The sequence below is a fragment of the Phalangium opilio genome, unplaced genomic scaffold (genome assembly GCF_054372755.1).
Source record: "Phalangium opilio isolate 3A_F unplaced genomic scaffold, DU_Popi_V2 ptg000537l_1, whole genome shotgun sequence".
Classification (NCBI taxonomy): Eukaryota; Metazoa; Arthropoda; class Arachnida; order Opiliones; family Phalangiidae; genus Phalangium; species Phalangium opilio.
Genome location: NW_028324243.1, coordinates 2,220,356 through 2,236,233, shown reverse-complemented (window position 1 = coordinate 2,236,233; position 15,878 = coordinate 2,220,356). Strand labels below are relative to the sequence as shown.

The following is a 15,878-nucleotide window of genomic DNA, read 5'->3' as shown; positions in this document are numbered from 1 at the left end:
TCAGATTTTAAGGTAGGGATTTCGGGATTTTCAGATTTTGAGGTAGGGACTTTGGGATTTTGAGATTTTGACGTGAGATTTTGGGATTTCTAGATTTTGACGTGAGATTTCAGGATTTTGAGATTTTAAGGGTAAGATTTCGGGATTTCGAGATTTTCGAGAGAGATTTTAATAGATTTCAAACGAACTGTACGGGATTTTGACAAACGTCCGACCCCTCGGATGTGTAACTATCATCGGCATATTGATACAAGGAACAGTCCCCAGAGAGTGCACTCGGCAAATCTGACACAAATAGGTTGAACAACAGAGGCCAAAGAATGGAACCCTGTGGAACACCAGAGAGGACAGGACGACACTGACTAAATTCGCCACGGTATAGACGACTCGTTGAGAGCGGTTAGCTTGAATATTCTGAAGACAGCGAAAAACCAATATATATATATCAATTCTATGACGAGGATTTTAAACCTGAAGTAGTAGCTGAACATGGATGACCATGTCAACGTGATACAGATCAAGACCTCATGCACAAGGCTTTTCGCTCAACATCCAGACGCGAATGGGAAACGAATGAAGCCTAAAGCCGGTAGCAAGTTATCGTAATTCAATGGAAGGTGTTACAATTGTAACCTCAGGGGTCATCAAGCAGCCAATTGCCGTCGACCCAAGCGACAAGAACAGAAATAAAGGAACGAGAAAACAAAACCAGTGGAAGGAGCATTTGTTGCTACAGCGTTCTGCAGTACCGTTGGCACTAAGGAATGGATCGTAGATTCTGGCGCTACGAAACATTTTTGTAATCAAAGGGACTGGTTTTACTCGTTTACTCCTTATCAAGGGCAGGCAAGAATTGGTAAAGGATGTTCCCCGGTGGAAGGAAGAGGTGACATATGGATCCAGGACCCTATTCTCTAAAAATTTAAAATAATTTGAATCACTCCCAATCCTTTTCATTCGGATCGGGCTCATTCGGAATTGATCGAAAAAACCGTATTCTCTAAGTCCAATCCTAATCGTCATTCGGATACTTTGAAATTTTTCTCTCTATCTAAATTGACGTCACTTCCTGCCACGTGTTGTTTTTTCCATAACGTGAGACTACATGTGAAACTTTTTCACGCCCACTTCTTCTTTATTGGTCAATTTTATAAGGCGCGCTTTCAAATTGAAGAGAGGGAAACTTTGGTTTTTCCAAGGAGTGAAAAATTTGGGAAAAGGGTCTTTGTATTGGGAATTCATTCAATACAAAGAAAATTTTCTCTCTTTAGATTTCTTTCCTCAAGATAGAAATACGTGCTTCTTTTTTTGTTTAAAAATATTTATTCTTAAATTTCTCTTTAACATTAATTTAAAATGAGTGTTAAAGTACACGCAAAACAACAATTAATTTACGTTGAATTTCAATTTTTACAAGCACATAGAAATTTTCTGCAAATGAAATTTAGCGCGACATTTAGTAGGGCCAAGTACAAGACCCTGTGGGAAGACCTAGCCTCCCAATTAAATAGTTGGGGAGTTGGGGCGTCGAAAAATGTTGAAAAGAGGAAGAAGGTGTGTTAATTTAAATTCATTTTAATATAATAACTCCGTTAGTGCTTTACGGCATGGATATCGCACGTAAAAGCCAAAGCCTCAAATGCCAATATTGGCAAGACTAGTGGTGGGCCACCTACGGAGTCCATTACGGATTTAGAAGGGGGGTTGTTCCAAGTTTTTGGCAAGGGTTTAGTCACGGGCCTAGATTCGGTAATTGACGCGGGGTTCCCCGAAGAGCATACCCCATCAACTTCTTCCCTCCGCACTCCTGCGGACAATGGTTCCTCAAAGGCTTCCACATTGTCATTCGTTGCCTTAGATGACACCTTCGAGGTTTATGTGGCACCGATTGTCACAATGGAGGTAGAAAAACCGACCCTTACTATTCCAACCAACCGCGAGATTTCCGAGAATGGAGTGGAAACGAAGAAATGGGTTTTGTGCCAAATTCCGTTGTAGATTCTGCAAAAAAATTTTGTATAGCAAATAATTTAGGCTAATCCTGACATTTACTGACAAAAGCATAAGAAATTTATAGAATTAAATGAGGAGGGGCGAAAGCCGTAAAACGCCCTATGAACGGGCCGCGGAGCATTTGGGGGAGACCCAAACTGCCCAAAATAGAAAATATGGAGGCGTGAGGAAAGCCCTTGAATCTATAGCCGCGTCCCAAGCAAAACTGGCTGAGCCGCTAACGACGTTGGCCAATGCCTCAGTTAGGCAGGCTGATGCCTTTGAAGTAATTGCGCATGCCTAAAGGGACAGATGTTTTCTGAGAATTGGCGAAAAAAAACAGCCCTTTTAAGGGCTACTCGTCAATAAGATACTGTTATTAAATATTTTAAAAAAATTGAGTCGTCACGCATGATGATTTTACCGTCGGATCCCGATTTAATCTCATGTGTAGGCTAATGTTGTTAACCTGTGCGGAGTATATTGCCTTCTCGTGGCAAGTGTCGTAATCTTGCTTTGCAAGGCCGAAATATACACGCTTTCTTGGAATAATACAGTTATAAATTTCATTAAAATATAGAATTTATCATAATATAATATTTTTCTATAAACGAATCATCTTATTCATGAATTTAAATTATAATTATATAGATTCATGCTTATTGTATTATTACTTCCATTAAATTAAACTCTTTTCGTAAATGTGTTATGATTTAAATGTAAAAACCATAATATTAAAAGTGTAATACGCGTAAATAATTAAAAAATATATCTTTTGAAAACCTTTGTTAAATGTAAAAACAGTAATTATTAATTTAATTATTTAAAACCTTTGTCAAAGGTAAAAACAGTAATTATAATTTAATTATTTAAAATTTTTTAAGTAACCAAACCTTTCAGTCTTAATTTGAGAAGTATGAAAACCTTGAAACAAAATTTTTATTTAAAGGGATACTTTCTTTTAATTTCATTGCAATAAATCCCTATAAGGTTAATTTATTTCGATTGATAGACAAATAAGGATTCTGAAAATATATATGTTTTTATATTTTAGTTTAATTAATGATTTTTAAATTACGATTAAAAGATCCAAAATGCTCTTGTTTTGCGATCATGAGGGCACCTGGTGACACAGAGCCGAACCACCGAAAAACGTTACTAGTTCGTCTCTACCAATTTCGACTTCATAAGTCTCTAAGGCTCCGTAGTGTTTTTCCTACTGGTAGGGGGATTCATTCTGTGAGCGCAGTATGATACAGATTGACGGGAATTGGTATTGCTGCACACCAAATTCTTCTACTTCAGAAGAACTACCCTCAGATTCGTTTATTATAAATTGTTCCGAATTTTCTGAATCCAAAGAATCAGAGTTCGAACTTTCATCCTCAGATTCAGGACCGGAATGATTAGAAATACTTTCTCGTCTGACATTCTTAAGCATATAAGCAGACGACGATTCACCAGGCAAGCTGACCTAGATTCTCGTTCCTACTACTTTTTACTCCTTAAACGACAGTTTTCATTCCAACTACTACCAACCAATCAGAGGCCGAACTTTACCTACGTAGGTAATGGGTTGAAAATGGTGGCCGATTTTAAATCTGGCGTTCAAAATTTCAATTTTTATTCACGTTTATTTTAATTAATAAATTTTTCTCGCGATTTCTACTGACCCCCATGTTTTTAGGGGTGGTTAATTTATAGAAAACCAATGTTAGTGTGACCAACTCAGATAAAGCCGATTCTATCCCTTTAATAACATGATAAAAAGAAAAAAAAACATTCTTAAACCCCGAGAATTAAAACGTAAAAAATAATAATTTTTAAATTAACTAAAAAATGTAAGCATTTTTTTTAATCGTCAGTCTATGACGTAGCTAACGCCAGATGTTTCCAAGATCATTTCACGCCTATTATGATTTGACCTTCCAACTCCCCTCCATTCATTCCTGGCGTAACTCATGAGTTTATAAATTTATATCGTCTGTAGTTTCAATAATTATATTAATAATGTATATGAAATAGCAAGTTTTGTTCTGGACTCCACGTTGAGTTTTCTGTGTATATTTTTAGAACTATGACTTCAAATGAGACCATAAGTTTATAAGATAGATTCCATAATTATGACACTACCTATACCTCGTAATGCTAGGTTACAGCTCGAGCTAGTTCGAGAATGACAAGGGAGAATTGACTACTCTGTTAATTTTGCAGTACATCTCCCTATTTAGTCTGTACTAAGCCTTTGACAACGCCTCACCAGGCGTCGCTTTACAAGAATCTATGACGTTCCACCATGGATTTACGGGAAGAAGCCCTACTCCTAATAGCTATTAGTATAACAAGTAATACCATAAGTTAATTATACCTCTAAGTACACAAATTCGGGGAACGACTGGGCATCTTTGGCAGGCTACTGTGACGTCAGAACTCGTATAGCGCTAAGATCCGAAGAGAGAAAATTTTAAAATTTCTGTCGCGGTGCAGCCACCAAGCGGTCGAGACGAAAAATAAAATCATCCAGTGGAATAAAGGAGAGTTTTACGTTTCGTATAGGCAGGCACTGGGGGGGAACGAATTTTACTTAAGCAACCCCAAATCCCTCTCTCTCTCGTGAGATAGAGGCGGTTTCAGTCCTGAAACATTCTAAAAGGGATAAAAGAAACGCTAGGCTAGGCAGTACAATTTTGTATTGAAGTTGAGGTGATAAATGATACGGAGAGAGTATAGGGTTTCATTAAAGGGAGCCAGACAAACACTATTGCCATAGAAGTGGAAGCGATTTGTGTACTTAGAGGTATAATTAACTTATGGTAATACATACAGCTAGTAATATTTTTTGTGCCCCCATATATCACATTTTAATTTCTATACGGATTTTGTTTGATCTTTAATAAACCAGTTTATTTTCACTTTTCAAAATTAATTATGATTCTGATCGGTCTCTCTCTTTGCTGGCCCATTATCGAGACCGTCGTTCAAATAAGTTAAAAATTGCCTAAATGCATCAGAGCTATGAAATATAGTTTTCCCAATTCTTACGCACTCAAAGAACTAAATGAATTTCACTTACTTGCATCTTATCATTGTGAATAGAAAGGTGCCTGTTAAAGATAATTAATTTAAAGTTTTCTCCCGATTTTCTGCACTTAATGATGAAGATGACTTTCTCTTACCACTTTATCATTGTAAGTTAAAAGGTGCGTGTAAAAGATAATTAAATTAAAGTTTTCTCCCCATTTTCTGCACTTAATGATAAAGATGAATTTCACTTACCTAAACCACCTTATCATTGTGAATTAAAAGGAGCGTGAAAAAGATAATTAAAATGAAGGTTTTCACCCCCCTTTTTATGCACTTAAGGAAAGAGTTGAATTTCACGTACCTAAGCCAGCTTATCATTGTGAATTAAAAGGTGGGAATAAAAGATCATTAAATTTTGAACTTTTCTCCTCGTTTTATGCACTTAAAGAAAAAGATGGATTTCACTTACACGGAGCTTATCATTGTGAGTTAAAAGGAGCGTGTAAAAGATTAAAATTTAAGTTTTATCCCTCCTTTCTATGTTCTTAATGAAAAATATGAATTTCACCAGAAAGGGATAGTAGAAGAAGGATGACACTCTGTATCCTCTTAATACTTAAGTAACATGATTCTTCCCAGGCTCACCCTTTCATTTTGCTCTCCCGCTCATCAAACTTCAGAGTTTCGTACTAATCCTCAGCAATCAACCCACAAACCTACTTCGTCTTGACGTGGGATCAAAATCAACAGGCGCGCTTTACAAAATATTCAGCGCCAAAACATGGAGGATTGACACCATTTACAACCGAAAGCCACGCTACTTGGTCCTGCACTTGGTCCGCCAAGTAGCCTGGCTTCCTATTGTAATGCTATCTACCTTCCTCGTCTGAAAACTATGGATAGAGTAATGCTGAGGGAACTATTTAATCCCGTATGAGATTCGGTTTAGTATCCTTATCCCAAATGTTCTGTTGTTGGGAAGAATCATGTTAAAATGACCACGCTTTCTGGTTGGTACACAGCTCTCGAAGAGAAGTATTATATACTTTTATAATTTCGCTTAGTCGGATCTTATAATTTTAAATTAAAAGTTGCGCGTGAAAGATATTAAAAATTAAATTTTTCTCCGCGATATTACGAACTTAAATAAGAAGTTGAATTTCACTTACGAACTTTCTAAACCTTGTTTCTAGTTTTGTCAACCTTGTTTGAAATTGTTTCCATCCCTTTCTACTCTCTTTTAGGCGTAAATTGACCGTTCAACAGAAATGAATAAGTATTTTCAAACCAAGGTTATTTCAGAGACCTCTTACTCAGAGGTAGTGAATAGGCCTACGCCAAATGAGCGAGGAAGCACGAGAATAGCAATAGTGAATACAGCAAAGAGGAGAAACATCTTAATGGAAAACATCTTGCCAATAATTTCTATTACCGATCGGCTATAATAAATATAGAATATCCCGTATTAAAAAGGACAGAGTGACGTTCGATAGCACTTGATTCAAAGTGATGTTTGTTATAGGCTGATGGTTGCTTTTATACTCTTTTAACTCTATTAAGCTTCGACAACCATGGAAAATAGGGATCACGTATTGGCCTATTTTCATAGATCACACTAACGCGGCTCTCGAAAAATATACCATTCCATGGAGAATCTACACGAGGGAGCCGCAGTTCCATTAAACTCTATTTGCACCTGTAATGCGCGTTGAACATAGCTGGGTTGTTTCATAAAATTCCTCTCCATTAGTACATCATCGAAATAGAGCAAAATTTTCAAGTATATTACGTTCCACATAATATTTTTCTAGAACGTTATTATCGCAAGCATATTCGTGCCAACGCTCTCTACTCTCGTATGTAGCACAACACTACACTAGACGTTATTTGAATGCAAAATTGGGCCAAATTTTTCTTCTAATATTTCGTATTAAACAATTTCATATTGTTTTAATGATTATGGAAAACGATGCTTTTAATTGAAGTTCCATGGGTGTTTAAAGTTGAAGACGGTGTACAGGGGAAAGGGTTGTACAGTTTACAGGTTTATTGTTGTAGCAGCACAAAGTGTATCCCTTCGAAACAGGGCGGCTTTCTTGGCAGGAAGCTTAGCAACGAAGATATAAAATGCTAATACAATAGGCTCTATACACTGAATTAAAATGTAATGAACTTATCTACCGAATATTTTTGTGCAAATGGGTATTGAATCTTTTTGAGCTTGGGGTATGGTATCTTTTTGTGCACAAGTCTATGAAATCTGATGTGCACATGATTATGCCATCTCTTTTTTCGCAATTCTATGATATCTGTTTGTCCACAAGTCTGTGACATCTGTTTGTGCTCAAGCCTGTGACATCTGTTTGTGTACAAGCGTGTGTTTTGTGCACGGGTCTACGGAATGTTTTTGTGCATAGGGAATTGTGGAATCTTTATGTGCACTGGTCTATGAAATCATTTTGTGCACAGGTCTATGGAATCTTTATGTGTACAAGTCTAGAGAATCTTCGTGTCCACAGGTCTATGACTTCTGTTTGTGCACAAGTCTATGGAATCTATTTGTGCAATAGTCTTTGAAATCTGTCTGAGCACAAGTCTATGGAATCTATTTGGGCACAAGTCTATGGCATCTGTTTGTGCACAAGTCTATGGCATCTGTTTGTGCACAGGTCTACGGAATATTTTGTACACAGGTGTACGGGATATTAACGTGCAAATGGGTATAGAATATTTTTGTGCAGAACAGGTATATGACATGTGATTGTGCATAAGACTATGAAAATTGTGCGAAAGTCAATGACATCAGTTTTTTGCACAAGCCTATAACATCTGTTTGTGCACAATTAAATGACATCAATTTTTGCACAAGTCTATAGAATCCTTTGCGCACAGGTCTATGGAATCATTTTAGCCTAGGTCTTCGGATTGTTTTTGTAGTACAACTATTTCTTCCACTGTGATTTGCGTGTGAAAACGAACGGAAGGCAATTTGTGTTGGACTGGGAGTTGATTGTCAAGTCGAGAAATCTGAATTTGCACTCATGGTTAGGTAGTTCAACTGCGTTAACTAACGAAGGCACACAAGGCCCTAAGACTAAAAATGGAGAGCATGCTTTTTTCTGTAAATTCTGAAATACTAGGTTCTAAACAATTTTATTTAATATTAAGACTGAAGTTACTAATATTAATAAAAACTGTCTTTGTGGACGAAGACGACAAAAAGTAAAAGATTAGTGTAGAAAATTAATTCCTTGAAGTACAGATATTCAAATTTTCATTGTTGAAGACATGATTATAAAACATCAATTATTTAAAAAAATTTCTTATCTTAGTTTTTTCACAAATACTTTATTTAACGAATATATTTTTCAAAACTATTTACAGTTCAAGAACAAAATACCTTAATTCTAGTTAAGTCGTTTTGAGAAACGTTACTTTTAAATGATTTTAAACATAGCTATTGTTGACGTTTGAATTCAAGCGTGCACCGTTTTCACAATTTTTGTAAATTTAGGGTAATGTTATATAAGGCGATTGATTCACAGGGAATGATAAGAAAAAGCGCAATTGTGTGAACCTCTGGTAGAAGCCTGGCCATTGGAAGACTAAACCAAGGAGTAATAAATCGGGCCCACACCACACCCCTAGTGTGGGCCCGACATAGTACTCCTTGACTAAACGTTTCTCGTAACCCTAGCCGATCGCCGCGTACATCTTAACCCTAACAGTGAAAATGGACCCGAAGCCATTTTTGCAGATTAGCGTCTATGTGGTATCAAAGAGAATATACCAAGAGGAGCAGAAACTTTGTAAATAGGGACCGGCCCTGAATTTGGAGAAACTAGTTCCGGTTGTTCACGTGATCTTGTCATCAGCTTAAAAATTACCTTTTGTACGTCAACTGTCAACCCAGAGATCAACCCTTTGCCATCAACAAAAATAAGCAGCCGACATAATGTAATCAATAAAAGGCGTCGCTGCTAAGCCAATCAACAAAAACCGGATCTAGTTACTCCAAAACCGTGGCCTGGAGTTTCAAAAGCCTTGTGAAAGACTAAACCTTCTGCTCCTCTTGGTATATTCTCTTTGGTGGTATAGACAGAAGACCACCCGCCATATTTCTGAACATTCCTTAATAATTAATAGCGTCCCACCAGATAGCGTGATGATTTCCCTCTAATTACTCATCCTCCACATCATCCTTATGGGACATCAATTTTGGGTTGAAAATATTTAAAATTTCTATGACTGATTTTTTCCTAGGTGCCACCGTCTACGAATTACGATTGCGCTGTTTTAATTATGTCAAATTAAAATTAAGTAAGAGACTGAAAGTCAATGTTTGGTGTTTTATAATTATGTCTCTCAAGTGAGAAATTTCAATATCTGTACTTCAGTCATTCCATATTTTTTACATATCTTTTACGCTTTGTACTCTCCCAAAATACCATTGCCATTATTTATTCTTCAACCAAGTGGCATAATCGCCGAAATTAATCCACGTTCTTAAAAGCATTGTGTAGTATTATAAATCAATCACTTATTTTGTGTCGCGTTTAGAAAACTCAGTGGCTGCCAACATTATAAACAATGTTATTATAGCGGCCCTGTTTTTTACCGTTCTTTATTTATATATATTTTATATATTTTCATTGCACGCTATCTCCCGTGCATCGGACAATAAACATTTCCAACTGCGAAATCCACGCCACCACTTCTAGATAAATTACATTAAATTGATCCAACTCTGCGTCAAACTTATTTTGTTTCGTAGATATGTGTTACGGTGCTATAGGGGCCTACGTAAAGGAAAACTCTTTTAAGGGATGAAACGTTTCGTAGAAAACATGTCCTTTGGAGTGTTAACCCATATCCTTTTTACGTTGGGCGACTTTTCTTTCCAATATAAGCAGTTATTAAGTTGATTAACCAAAACATTGCTACGTAAAATCAATGTGCGGCATGCTCGTTTTGCGATATTGATCAGACTCTCGGGCGTTACGCAAACTGTGAAAGGTAATGATAAAAGCTTCAATTTCACCAAATATTTAACAACAGCAGTTCACTCCGCGCAGTTAACGCGATAGTGCATTACCCAAACTGTTGCGATTTTTCTTTCTTTTTATAAGTTTGAAATTATTATCGCCCGATGCAAAATACTCGAGTAATAAATAATGTAGCTTAATTTTCGAAGTATCACAATGACTTAAAATTTCATTCTAAACGATAATTTAAACCAGCTCCTTAATAGAACATCGAAAAGTGAATTTAAAATCAAGAAAAAACATGAAATTATGCATGTTGGGACACAGAGAGTGATTTTCAAGCAGCCACGTCATGTAACTGTTCTCGTTTCGATACAATAGTCCCTAATTCTGAAACCAACTATTTAAGGCTTTGAACGATTCAGGTTCTAGATGGTAGGATTTTCAAGGGCCTAAAATGGCAACGAACGATATGGAATTTCAATCTATAGCTCCTTTTTTGACCAAAGATAATAGACATTTTTAATTTTATTAATAATCAGCGAGTGGTCAGCTGAAAATTAAAGAATGGAAGAAAACGAGTTTGAATTTCTTGGCAACGAGAGATTTTTTAAATACAGGAAAATATCTTCTTTTAAAGGCAAATGTCGGGCAGAAGTTTTAATTTTTATTAAAAGAACCATAAGTTAATAAGATACGTTGTATAAGTTTGTCACTGGATACTGAGAGCTTGTCATGAAGCGACGTAGGTAGATTCTCGTAAAGCGGCGACTGGTGAGACGCTGTCAATTCCTTAGTACAGACTATATAGGACTAGATAGAGTGCAAAACCGAGTGTAGTCAATTCTCGCGTCGTCTTCGAACTAGCTCTCAGTAAGTCTCTACTCTCTAGCATTACGAAGTATGGGTAGTGTCATACTTATGGAACATATCTAATAAACTCATGAAAGAACATATAAAGATTGTTTCAAATTGGAACCCCGTGCCCATGAAGAAGATACAAGCGATTACCTTTTCTAATAGCACCCTACGCGTTAGGCCTATTTAAAAAGCGAGTTTTAAACCAGGGCTCAAACAAAACCCAGCCCACCGGGTTTTATTGGGTATTTGGGTTTTTTATCTTTAGCAGTTTCGTGCATGGTAGAAATTGTCATTCAAAAGTAACTTCTTTTAATAAAAAAGCCTTAAAATGTTTCATTAAAAATAATAAATATTATTAAATAGTGCATTTGAAGTTGAAACAACAAATATCTTAAACTATCTTTAAAATGAAATTATTCTACCATTCAAATTCATCAAAATTGATGATCTTAGTGATGGTTTTTATTAACTGGATTTTTGGTGGGTTTTTTATGGTGGGTGAAACCCAATAAAACCCATAGAATTTCATAAACCTTTGTCGCCTTCTTCACAGAGAAACCCAAAGCACTTGCTCTCTTAATAAAATTTTATTTACTTTTATATTCTATAACATTGTAATTTTATGAATGTTTCCAATTTGAAATATTAACTTAAACGTTCCTTCGAATAAAACTGAAAATATAAACCTCAACCAACCTCTAATGCTATTATTTATTTTAAAAGTATATAGACATAAAAAAGTTGAAACTTGCTCGAGAAGTCCTCCTTTATCCCAGAATAGTGTCAACCCCTCTCTGCGTATGATTACCTACCCGACCGTAGCACAGGGAACAAGCCGTGAATAGGCTCATAAAGTACCAGATGCTACCTCTAGTACCAAAAATTAAAGGGTCTGTAAAGTTCTCTACGGGGCCGTTGGGTTTTTTTTGTTCTTTGAAAAGTCGTTATTGACCTAGTAATTCAACTGGGGAAAACTAAAGACTTTCATTCTAGCAAACGCAGCGGGGGTCTCGAACACTCGGGGGGGAGGACTGGGGAAACGCTGAAGCGGGGTGGCTCAAAATCAATCACAAGGGAGATCTCACAGCAATGATTGCAAGGGGGGGCGGTCGGGTAACCTTTTCAAGAAAAGAAATTCAACGGCTCCCCGACATTTTACAGTCCCTTTAACGTTTGGATCGCCAGCATCATGTACAACTTTCTATAAATCAATGACGTCAATAAGCTCTTCCCTTCTGATTGGAGGGTAGTTTGCTTCTCAGTTTACATGTCGTCTACAACCAAAGACACACTTTTGTTTATTTGAACAATGCGTCAATTATTATAGGTATGCCAATGAGACTCCCATAAATTATACGACAATAACGGTGAGTTCATCCGTATTTGGAGGCAGATCAAATTGATTTATTAAATCAAGACTGTATTATACTTTAATTGCTTGTCAGGAAACGTGGGAGATGGCGAATCAAGTGTTGCGGTACGAAAGCACAGCGGATTATTTAAAAAGATCCTTCAACATAAAGTAATCTTCGTTGAACTTGAAATTAGGTTCTATTGTTGGCCGGGAGAGATTGAATTGTTTTAATGCACTAGTTTTCGCAAATGCACAAGAAAGAAATTCGTGAGCTAAGGAGTAGGAACACTCAGTATAAATTATTATGTAAAATTAACTAGTGTTTATGAAATTCGTTTGCAGACGATTGCAATCCTCACTGGCTCGGTCAAATGAGTGAGCACGTATGAGAAGGAGATTCAAAGATAAATTGGGAAGGTAACTATAACGTCACAGACCGATATCTCTACCGCGCGCACCTACCTCGGCGCATAGCAGAGGATCCAGAAGTCACATGATACGTTAAAAAAACGAACTTCTTTGGTTTGTTTCCCCTCTCTGTTGCGTCGATTGCGCATGTGTGAAATTCTGATACCGAGCCACAGCTTGATATCGGTTTGAAAGAGGGGCTGACGGAGAATTTGGTACCTCCGAGTACCCTTCTCATACGTGCTCACTGGTCAAATGTGTTTGTCATTCTTTCTGATTAATTATCTATCAGATGCGAATGACTAACTTATTGCTCGATTTTGAAACTTTATTTTATCCATTACTTCTAGGGCCATATTCGAAGGCAATAAATTTGATTTTTTTGAGCTTATTAGAATTTATTCTGAACCTGAATTGGCTAACGTAAGTAACGTTTTTGCTAATATAAAAGTACCGAAGTTCAAATAAGCTCTACATGAGTTTTCTCCGGGGTTTAGAATGTTCACTGTGTAATGTTTCCCACACCGTTGTCATTTTTTGATGGCCGACAGGAATATTTCAGTCCTTCTTTGCCCTTTGGAAGTTCTAAGACGATTATCGTATCCGCCGCCCCGAAGAGAGTCTTGATAACTTCGTCATCCTTCCTAAATATGGACACTAAGGTAATTTTCGCTCAGTTACAGTTTCAATGATGGATTGGTTCTTGGTTTCATTATAGGTGGCGATTTTAACGGCATTAACCGTCATCCTTCTGTCGTTTTTGCTCGTCGTTCATTCGATAGTAATGAACAAATACAAATCGTTGTCCAACAGGAAGTTTGTCAAAAAAGTGGCCCGAGAGGCCCTGCAATACGTCTGGGAAAACGCTTCGCTCCTGTGTGCTGAACGTAAGAAAGTTGTTTCTATTATTCGCTATTTTGCATTAGGTATGGGGTGAAAACAAAATTGATCGTTGCGCGAGCCTGCTTTTTACGAGGATCCAAGGAGGATGTATAAGATGGTAAACTCGAAGGTTGCCTCAAAAGGGGGAGGGAAAAATCCCAGGAAAATACCGCATTTAGTGAAGCGCAACTCCGACGCGCCAGGCACGCGTCACGTGGTCGTTAATGGAAACGAGAGATATTAAAAACTCATGAGTTTAGAGCAAGGAGGGTTGAACGCAGGCGGGAGATCGTACGCTCTCTTGCCGCGAGGGGGTAACTGGGGACCGGCACACAACCGTTTTAGTAACAGGGGACTACTTTGTGCATTTTGTCTGACTCTGAGTCTCCCGTCTTACACATCCTCCTTGGAGGATCTTACTTGAGAGAGGGGACTGGTGTGCTCTTAGACAGGTTTTTGCATTTTGAAAAATGACATAATTGGATAACTTTTTTATAGCGGTTTCCAGCATTTTGCCCCACATTACTTCTCGTCTGTTAACTTTGTCGTGGCTTATCGGAGTGACATTCATCCTGTTTTTCTTGGGTTGTTTCTTGTGTACCGAGTTCACGGCGGAAAGTTACAATTGTATCGACACCCTCTCGGACTTGATCAAATCGGGAATTCCACCTGTAATGATCGAACGCAGCGGAACTTTCGAATATCTTCAGGTTTTGGTAAATAAACTTTATCGCAATAATTTCTCCTCGAATTTCTCGATACGTCTGATGTCTTCGGAGCGTATCTAGGCAGGTGTACCTTGTATGAGCAGTTCTAAAAAGATCAGTTCCCGAAACAGCGGCAACCGCGATTCTATAAAAACTGCTGCTTTGGAAATAGCAGTTGTTAGCTTGAGCTTTAAACAATTCGTAACCCTACCTTTTACTTAACCTTATAAGTAAAACAAGATCATCATCCGATAACCTGATCTAATACTATTAGGGTTGGAATAACAATACCTAAACTGACCTTAAGACTACTGAAGTTAAAATAACATAACCTAACCTAATCTCAACAAACTTGAACCAACCAAGCCTCGGTTATGAGGACCGCTATTATGGATCCGCTCATACGAGAACTGCTTATATGAGCGCTTCCCATCTAGGCTGCCAAGGATTCAGCTGTTCAGGAATGGCTCGACGCACTCGATCAGGAGAACATTTTCAACAGTTTAATGGATTTTCTGATGCTTGATGGATACCTGCCGATAATTTCTGGGGAAAGAGCTCTGATCATAACAGACATCCACCTCACTTGGCTCTTGGGAGAGGTCTTGACCGCTGATTCTGAGACTAAAGAGTTCTTCGCGGAAGGACTTTACTTTTCTCAACAAGAATTTGGCTTCGATTACTTAAACATCATTTACAATACATCTTGGATGAGTAGCAGTCCGCGAATACACGAGCACGGCCAAACTATGTCAGAATGATCATTATCAGAGAGTTAACGGGGGTTGACAAATGTTTTATTGCAGAATGGGACCAATATTCGAAACGCAAGTTTACAACTATCTGGATTTTGTTTTCCATCACCCCATTGAATACGTCACGTGGAAGAGACCGTTGAAAAGCTCGGCTGACTTAGACCTCAGAAGCGTCATCGCTCCTTTCTACTTGTATTTTATGCTGATGTCTGTTTCAGTAACCATTGCCATTACTGAGATTTTCTTCAACCACGTAGCTTAAGCGCACAAATTAATATCCGTTCTTAAACGCATTGTATTATAAATCAATTAGTCATTTTGTGTCGCGTTTAGAAAATTCAGTGGCGACCAACAATATTGACAATGTTCCTATAGCGTTCCAATTTTCTTCCGTTCGTTAATTAATCTAACCATGCAATTTTCTGGATAGAAACTATTCGTGTATCTTTTCATTGCACGCTATCTCTCGTGCAACGTTAAATGAATATTTCCACCTGCGAATTCCGGAGTACCACCCATTTCATTACTTCTAGATTAATTACATTAAATTGAACTAACTCTGCATTAAGGTTATTTCGTTTGCGTTGATATGGTGTTATCAACGTTTTTTCCAATATATGGAATTATTAATCAAAACATTACTCAGGAAAAACAATGCTGTGCTATATTGATCAGCCTCGCGGGTCGTAATGATGAAAGCTTCAATTTCACAAAATAGTCTGCTTTTTAACCCATATTGTATTATGCACATCTACGATGTAGCTATTAGTTTGACCCGTTGTTGTCGGCGTCGTCGGTGTACCAGTGTACCGCCTTTGTCAGTGTAAAATATTCCGTTCGTCATTGAAGGGAGAGTAAATGGGAGAGAAACGTGGTGAGGTGATATTTTTCGTTCGTAAAATTTAAAAGG

At 37.5% G+C, this 15,878-nt stretch overlaps 1 protein-coding gene across 1 annotated transcript; it reads left to right on the top strand.

The window, feature by feature from the left end:
* Positions 1-11,974: 11,974 nt before the first annotated feature.
* On the top strand, positions 11,975-15,329 carry LOC149588789 (uncharacterized). The gene is made up of 9 exons (XM_089862107.1): positions 11,975-12,384; positions 12,975-13,047; positions 13,122-13,286; positions 13,343-13,511; positions 14,005-14,222; positions 14,295-14,414; positions 14,651-14,964; positions 15,020-15,185; positions 15,282-15,329. Exons 1-9 carry the CDS (start codon positions 12,320-12,322, stop codon positions 15,327-15,329), a joined length of 1,338 nt encoding a protein of 445 aa, XP_089718233.1. The 5' UTR covers positions 11,975-12,319.
* The last annotated feature ends 549 nt before the right edge of the window (positions 15,330-15,878 follow it).